This window comes from Lonchura striata, chromosome 37 (genome assembly GCF_050655825.1).
Source record: "Lonchura striata isolate lonStrDom1 chromosome 37, ASM5065582v1, whole genome shotgun sequence".
In the NCBI taxonomy this organism is placed as follows: Eukaryota; Metazoa; Chordata; class Aves; order Passeriformes; family Estrildidae; genus Lonchura; species Lonchura striata.
The window spans coordinates 14,968,223-14,976,702 of record NC_140739.1 but is presented as its reverse complement, the minus strand read 5'-3'; the positions used below and the strand labels follow the sequence as shown (position 1 = coordinate 14,976,702).

General features: G+C 53.6%; 1 protein-coding gene across 2 annotated transcripts in view; it reads left to right on the top strand.

Annotated features, from left to right (window-relative positions):
- The first annotated feature begins 2,721 nt into the window (after positions 1–2,721).
- The window catches only part of CNOT3 (CCR4-NOT transcription complex subunit 3), a 45,281-nt gene continuing 39,522 nt past the window's right edge, over positions 2,722–8,480 (top strand). Inside the window, exons 1-3 of one of the 2 annotated variants that reach the window (XM_085565805.1) lie at positions 2,722–2,993; positions 6,634–6,692; positions 7,584–7,651. In XM_085565805.1, coding sequence (XP_085421931.1) covers positions 6,668–6,692; positions 7,584–7,651 — 93 coding nt within the window. In that variant the 5' untranslated portion in view covers positions 2,722–2,993; positions 6,634–6,667. The remainder of the gene's footprint in view (positions 2,994–6,633; positions 6,693–7,583; positions 7,652–8,480) is intronic. The other variant, XM_085565804.1, reaches the window with a different exon arrangement.

Here is an 8,480-nt window from a genome sequence, read left to right as displayed (position 1 = left end):
TCAAAGGGGACAAATTCGGGGTCCCCACCCCCCTGAACCCCAAAATCCCCCCAAAATTTTGGGGGAACCCCAAAATTTCAGGGACCCCAAAATCCCTCATCCCCGCTTCACTCCTTCTCTTTTTACCCGTTATAATTTGAATTTTTGGGGAATTTTTGGGGTTCCTTGAGCTCAAAGGGGACAAATTTGGGGTCCCCACCCCCCTGAACCCTAAAATCCCCAAAATCCCCCCAAAATTTTGGGGGAATCCCAAAATCCCCGGGGACCCCAAAATCCCTCACCCTCGCTTCCATTCTTCCCTTTTTACCCGTTATAATTTGAATTTTTGGGGAATTTTTGGGGTTTTTTGAGCTCAAAGGGGACAAATTTGGGGTCCCCACCTCCCTGAACCCCAAAATCCCCAAAATCCGCCCAAAATTTTGGGGAATCCCAAAATCCCCGGGGACCCCAAAATCCCCCACCCTCGCTTCCATTCTTCCCTTTTTACCCATTATAATTTGAATTTTTGGGGAATTTTGGGGAGTTTTTGAGGAATTTTGGGGGTCCTCAAACTCAAGGGTGACAAATTTGGGGTCCCCACCCCCCTGAGCCCCAAAATCCCCCCAAAATTTTGGGGGAATCCCAAAATTTCCAGGGACCCCAAAATCCCCCACCCTCGCTTCCATTCTTCCCTTTTTACCCGTTATAATTTGAATTTTTGGGGAATTTTTGGGTTTTTTGAGCTCAAAGGGGACAAATTTGGGGTCCCCACCCCCCTGAACCCTAAAATCCCCAAAATCCGCCCAAAATTTTTGGGGAACCCCAAAATTCCCGGGGACCCCAAAATCCCCCACCCTCGCTTCCATTCTTCCATTTTTACCCGTTGTAATTTGAATTTTTGGGGAGTTTTTGGGGTTCCTTGAGCTCAAAGGGGACAAATTTGGGGTCCCCACCCCCCTGAGCCTCAAAATCCCCCCAAAATTTTTGGGGAACCCCAAAATTTCCAGGGACCCCAAAATCCCCCATCCCCGCTTCACTCCTTCCCTTTTTACCCGTTATAATTTGAATTTTTGGGGAATTTTTGGGGTTTTTGAGCTCAAAGGGGACAAATTTGGGGTCCCCACCTCCCTGAACCCCAAAATCCCCAAAATCCGCCCAAAATTTTGGGGAATCCCAAAATTTCCAGGGACCCCAAAATCCCCCACCCTCGCTTCCATTCTTCCCTTTTTACCCGTTATAATTTGAATTTTTGGGGAATTTTTGGGGAGTTTTTGGGGGTCCTCAAACTCAAGGGTGACAAATTTGGGGTCCCCACCCCCCTGAACCCCAAAATCCCCCCAAAATTTTGGAGAACCCCAAAATTTCCAGGGACCCCAAAATCCCCCATCCCCGCTTCACTCCTTCCCTTTTTACCCGTTCTAATTTGAATTTTTTGGGGAATTTTGGGGAGTTTTTGGGGAATTTTGGGGGTCCTCAAACTCAAGGGTGACAAATTTGGGGTCCCCACCCCACCCGAACCCCCAAATTTTTGGGGTCCCCCCCCAGTCCCAATTTTGTGTTTTTTCCGGAACTTTCTATAAATGTTGGATTTTTTTTTTTTTTTAATAAAAATTGGAATTTTTTGGGGGGGTTGAGGACCGGGGGGGGGGGCGGATTTTGGGGGATTTTGGGGCAGATTTTGGGGCGGATTTTTGGGGGGGATTTTGAGGCGGATTTTTGGGGATTTTGGGGCAGATTTTGGGTGGATTTGGGGCAAATTTTGGAGTTTTTGGGGTGGATTTTGGGTGGATTTTGGGGGTTTTTGAGGGCAGTTTTGGGGCACATTTTGGGCGGATCTTGGGCAGATTTTGGGGTATTTTGGGGGTTTTTGGGGCAGATTTTGGGGTGAATTTTAGGGGTTTTGGGGTGGCTTTTGGGGCAGATTTTGGGGGATTTTGGGGCAGATTTTGTGTGATTTTTGGGGCATTTTGGGATGGATTTTGGGGAGATTTAGGGGTTTCTCAGGCAGATTTTGGGGCTTTTGCGGGGAGTTTTTGGGGTTTTTAGGCAGATTTTGGGGGTTTTGGGGGAGGATTTTGGGGCAGAATTTGAGGGATTTTGGGTGGATTTTGGGTGGTTTTGGGGTGGATTTTGGAGTTTTTTAGGGCAGATTTTGGGGCAGACTTTGAGCGGATTTTGGGGGTTTTTGGGGCGGATTTTGGGTGGTTTTGGGGTGGATTTTGGAGGTTTGGGGGCAGATTTTTGCCTGATTTTGGGGCGGATTTTGGGGATTTTGGGGCCTTTTTTTGAGGGTTTTTGGAGGCCCCGCCCCCTTGGGTGGGCACTGAGCAGATCTCCGCCTCCTATTGGCTGCCTCTACTTTGAGTGACAGCTCAGCTCGTTGGCCACGCCCCCTGCGTGCTATTGGCTGCCTCGCTCAAAAAAGCAACCAATAGGAGCAGAGCCTCGCGCGTGCCCCCGCCCCTCGCAGCATTGCTCGGCCAATCAGCGAAGGCGTCGCCCACTCCCGCCACGCTGTGAGTGACAGCGATTCTGACCAATGGGAATGCGCGTTATCCGCGCCGTCCCGCCTTCCCCGCTATAAACACAACCCCACCAATGGGAACGCGGCGCTGCGTTGATTGACAGCGTCGCGCTTCCTCCCGCCTATTTTTTGCCGTTAACCAATCACCGCGCGGCTTTCCTTGACGGGCAGGCGGTTCGGCCAATGGGCGCGCGGCGCGGGGCGGGGCGCGCGGGCGGGGCGGAGCGGGCGGGCTGAGGGAGCCGCCGCCATCTTGGAGGCCGCTGAGGCGGGAGGAGCGGAGGGGGCGGCGGAGCGGCGGAAAAACGGGAGAAAAACGGGAAAAGAACGGGAGAAAAACGGGAGAGAAACGGAGTAACAACGGGAGAGAAACGGAGTAACAACGGGAGAGGAGCGGCGGCGGCGGCGGCGGCCGCGGGCGGCGGCGCTCTCGTGAGGTTATCGCGACATCCCCGCGCCGGCGCCGCCGGGGCCGCCTCGGGAGCTGCCGGTGAGGGCGGGGGGGGAGGGAGGGGCCTGAGGGGGGATGTGGGGGGATATGGGGGGATATAGGGGATCTATAGGGGATGTGGGGGGATATAGGGGATCTGTAGGGGATTTTTGGGGGTTATAGGGGGGTATAGGGGATCTATAGGGGATTTTTGGGGGTTATAGGGGGGATATAAGGGATCTATAGGGGATGTTTGGGGGTTATAGGGGGGATATAGGGGGTCTATAGGGGATGTTTGGGGGTTATAGGGGATTTTTGGGGGTTATGGGGGGATATAGGGCATCTATAGGGGATTTTTGGGGGTTATAGGGTTCTGGAGGGGGTTATAGGGGGATGTAGGGGTTCTATAGGGGATGTTCAGGGGATATAGGGAATCTATGGGGGATGTTTGGGGGTTATAGGGGGGATATAGGGGATCTATAGGAGGTATTTGGGGGTTATGGGGGTCTGCAGGGGGTTATAGGGGGGATATAGGGGATCTATAGGGGATTTTTGGGGGTTCAGGGGGGATATAGGGGATCTATAGGGGATGTTTGGGGGTTATAGGGGTCTGGAGGGGTTATAGGGGGTATAGGGGATCTATAGGGGATGTTTGGGGTGCATAGGGGTTCTATAGGGGATGTTTGGGGTGCATAGGTGTTCTATAGGGGATGTTTGGCATTTGTTGGGGGTCTGGAGGGGATCTATAGGGGATGTTCGGTGTTTATGGGGGGTCTATAGGGGGTATAGGGCGTTGTTGGGGGCTCTCTAGGGGGTCTGTAGGGGTTCTATAGGGGATGTTTGGGGGGTATAGGGGATATAGGGGCCTATATGGGTTCTGTAGGGGGTATAGGGCATTGTTAGAGGTTCATGGGGGACATAGGGGGTCTATAGGGGGATGTAGGCGTTCTATAGGGGGTATAGGGCATTGGTAGAGGTACATAGGGGGTCTATAGGGGGATGTAGGCGTTCTATAGGGGGTGTAGGGCATTGTTAGAGGTACATAGGGGGTCTATAGGGGGATGTAGGCGTTCTATAGGGGGTATAGGGCATTGGTAGAGGTACATAGGGGGTCTATAGGGGGGATATAGGCGTTCTATAGGGGGTGTAGGGCATTGGTAGAGGTACATAGGGGGTCTATAGGGGGGATATAGGCGTTCTATAGGGGGTATAGGGCATTGGTAGAGGGATATCGGGGGTCTATAGGGGGATGTAGGCGTTCTATAGGGGGTATAGGGCATTGGTAGAGGTACATAGGGGGTCTATAGGGGGGATATAGGCGTTCTATAGGGGGTATAGGGCATTGGTAGAGGTACATAGGGGGTCTATAGGGGGGATATAGGCGTTCTATAGGGGGTATAGGGCATTGGTAGAGGGATATCGGGGGTCTATAGGGGGATGTAGGCGTTCTATAGGGGGTGTAGGGCATTGGTAGAGGTACATAGGGGGTCTATAGGGGGATGTAGGCGTTCTATAGGGGGTGTAGGGCATTGGTAGAGGTACATAGGGGGTCTATAGGGGGGATATAGGCGTTCTATAGGGGGTATAGGGCATTGGTAGAGGGATATCGGGGGTCTATAGGGGGATGTAGGCGTTCTATAGGGGGTATAGGGCATTGGTAGAGGGATATCGGGGGTCTATAGGGTGTGTAGGGCACTGTTGGGGGCTCCCTAGGGGGGATATAGGGGATCTATAGGGGGTCTGTAGGGGATGAAGGGGGGATATAGGGGATCTATAGGGGGTCTGTAGGGGATGTTTGGGGCTTTCGGGGCTCTGGAGGGGGCTATTGGGGTCTATAGGGGTTCTGTAGGGGATATCGGGGTTCTATAGGGGTTCTGTAGGGGATATAGGTGGTTATTGGGGGTCTATAGGGGATGTAGGGGGGGATATAGGGGGTCTATAGGGGTTCTGTGGGGGATATCGGGGATCCATAGGGGGTGTAGGGGATCTATAGGGGGTCTATAGGGGATGTAGGGGGGGTGTAGGGGATCTATAGGGGATCCATAGGGGGTTAGAGGGAATATAGGGGGTCTATAGGGGATGAAGGGGGGATATAGGGGATCTATAGGGAGTATAGGGCATTGTTAGAGGGTTATAGGGGGTCTATAGGGGATCTAGGGGTTCTGTGGGGGGTGTATAGGGGATTTAGGGGGGATATAGGTGGTCCATAGGGGATATAGGGGTGCTGTAGCGGGGGTCTATAGGGGATATGGGGGGGTATAGGGGGTCTATAGGAGATATAGGATGTCTATAGGGCATATAGGGGGGTATAGGGAGTCCGTAGGGGATATCGGGGATCTATAGGGGATGCAGGGCCTTGTTGGGGGTTATAGGGGGCCTATAGGGGATGTAGGGGGGATATATGGGGGTCTATAGGGGATATAGGGGGTCTATAGGGGTTCTGTGGGGGGGGAATATAGAGGATGTAGGGGAGGTATAGGGGATCTATAGGGGATCCATAGGGGATAAAGGGGGGGTATAGGAGGTCTATAGGGGATATAGGGGGTCTATAGGGGATATAGGGGATGTTCAGGGGTTATAGGAGGGGGTGGAGGGGTTCTATAGGGGTTCTATAGGGGATGTAGGTGTCTGTAGGGTTCTATAGGGGATGTAGGGCCGTTTTAGGGGGTTTGGGGGTTCCCGTCTGGATTTTGGGGTTCTCAGGAGGATTTGGGGGGGGGGGTCCCTGTGGATTTTGGGGTTCCTGTGTGGATTTTGGGGTTCCCGGGTGGATTTTGGGGTTCCCGTGTGGATTTTGGGGTTCCTTGGAGGATTTTGGAGGCTCCCTGTAGATTTTGGGGTTCCCGTGTGGATTTTGGGGTTCCCAGGTTGGATTTTGGGGTTCCCATGTGGATTTTGGGGGGGGTCCCTGTGGATTTTGGGGTTCCCGTGTGGATTTTGGGGGGTTCCTGTGGATTTTGGGGTTCCCGTGTGGATTTTGGGGGGGTCCCTGTGGATTTTGGGGTTCCCGTGTGGATTTTGGGATTCCCATGTGGATTTTGGGATTCCTGTGTGGATTTTGGGGTTCCCGTGTGGATTTTGGGGGGTTCCCCTGTGGATTTTGGGGTTCCTTGGAGGATTTTGGAGGCTCCCTGTAGATTTTGGGGTTCCCGTGTGGATTTTGGGGGGCGTCCCTGTGGATTTTGGGGTTCCCGTGTGGATTTTGGGGTTCCCAGGTTGGATTTTGGGGTTCCCATGTGGAATTTGGGGGGTGTCCCTGTGGATTTTGGGGTTCCTGTGTGGATTTTGGGGGGTTCCCGTGTGGATTTTGGGGTTCCCAGGGGGGATTTTGGGGTGGTCCCTGTGGATTTTGGGGTTCCCGTGTGGATTTTGGGGGGGTCCCTGTAGATTTTGGGGTTCCTGTGTGGATTTTGGGGGGGTCCCTGTAGATTTTGGGGTTCCCGTGTGGATTTTGGGGTTCCCGTGTAGATTTTGGGGTTCCCAGGTTGGATTTTGGGGTGTCCCTGTGGATTTTGGGGTTCCCGTGTGGATTTGGGGGTTCCTGTGGATTTTGGGGTTCTAAGGAGGATTTTGGGGTTCCCAGGTTGGATTTTGGGGTTCCCGTGTGGATTTTGGGGGTTCCTGTGGATTTTGGGGGGTTCCCATGTGGATTTTGGGGGGTTCCCGTGTGGATTTTGGGGTCCCTGCCCCTTCCCCGCAGGCGCCCCCCGAGGGGATGCCGAGAGCGCCCCGGCATGGCTGACAAGAGGAAGCTGCAGGGTGAGCCCTGATTGGCTGGGACGGCATGGGCGGGGCCACGGGGAGAGGCTCTGATTGGCTGGGATGGCCTGGGTGGGGCCACGGGGAGAGGCTCTGATTGGCTGGGACGGTGTGGGCGGGGCCACGGGGAGAGGCTCTGATTGGCTGGGATGGCCTGGGTGGGGCCAGCCAGAGCCTCTGATTGGCTGGGATGGCCTGGGTGGGGTCACAGGGTGGCTCTGATTGGCTGTGGGGTTCTGGGTGTGGCCTGACTCTGATTGGCTGCCGAGTTCTCGTTGTGGCCAAAGAGAGGCTCTGATTGGCTGGGATAGCCTGGGTGGGGCCAAAGGCAGCCTTTGATTGGCTGTGTGGCTCTGGGTGTGGTCCAAGACCAGCTGTGATTGGCTGTGAGGCTCTGGGCGTGGCCCAAGGCCGTCTCTGATTGGCTGTGGGGAACTGGGTGTGGCCAGCTCTGATTGGCTGTGGGGAACTGGGTGTGGCCAGCTATGATTGGCTGTGGGGTTGTGGGTGTGGCCAGCTCTGATTGGCTGTGGGGCACTGGGTGTGGCCCGAGGCCGGCTCTGATTGGCTGTGGGGCACTGGGTGTGGCCAGCTCTGATTGGCTGTGGGGCACTGGGTGTCGCCAGCTCTGATTGGCTGTGGGGCTCTGGGTGTGGCCAGCTCTGATTGGCTGTGGGACACTGGGTGTGGCCCGAGGCTGGCTCTGATTGGCTGTGGGGCACTGGGTGTGGCCTGAGGCTGGCTCTGATTGGCTGTGGGGAACTGGGTGTGGCCAGCTCTGATTGGCTGTGGGGCACTGGGTGTGGCCCGAGGCTGGCTCTGATTGGCTGTGGGGCACTGGGTGTGGCCCGAGGCTGGCTCTGATTGGCTGTGATGTTGCTCCGCCCCCAGGGGAGATTGACAGGTGCCTGAAGAAGGTCTCGGAGGGGGTGGAGCAGTTCGAGGACATCTGGCAGAAGGTCAGGGGGGAGCCCCCCAAAAATCCCCGAAATTCCCCCAAAAATCCTCAAAATCCTCCCCCAAAACCCACAAAAATCCCCTAAAAATTTCCACCAAAAATCCCTAAAATCCCACCAAAAATCCCTAAAATCCACCCAAAAATTCCCCCAAAATCCCCTCCAAAATCCCCCCAAAACTCCCAAAAATTCCCTCAAAAGTTCCCTCCAAAAATCCCTAAAATCCTCCCCCAAAATCCCCCAAAAATCCACCTAAATAACCCCCCAAAAATCCCCCAAAAATTCCCAACAAAAATCCCTAAAATCCTCCCTGAAAAATCCCCCCAAAATTCCCACCAGAATTCCCCAAATCTCTTCCAAGAATCCCCCAAAAATTCCCCAAAAAATCCCCCCAAAAACCCCAAATCTCCCCAAATATCAACCACAAAAAAATCCCCCAAAAATCCTCAAAATCCTCCCCCCAAAACGCCCAAAAATCCCCCAAAAATCCCCTCCAAAATCCCACAAAAATCCACCCAAAAAAATCCCTCCAAAATCCCTAAAATCCTCCCCCAATAACACCCAAAAATCCCCAAATATCCCCCCAAAAATCCTCCTAAAATTCCCACCAAAAATCCCTAAAATCCCCCAAAAAAATCCCCCCAAAATCCCCCCAAAACCCCCCCAAAAAAGCCCCAAAAAGCCCTAAAATCCTGCCCTCAAAAACCTCCAAAATTCCCACCAAAATTCCCAAATATTCCCCAAAATCCCCCAGAAAAATCCCCAAAAAAACCCAGAAAAATCCCAAAAAAACCCAGAAAAATCCCCAAAAAAACCCGGAAAAATCCCCAAA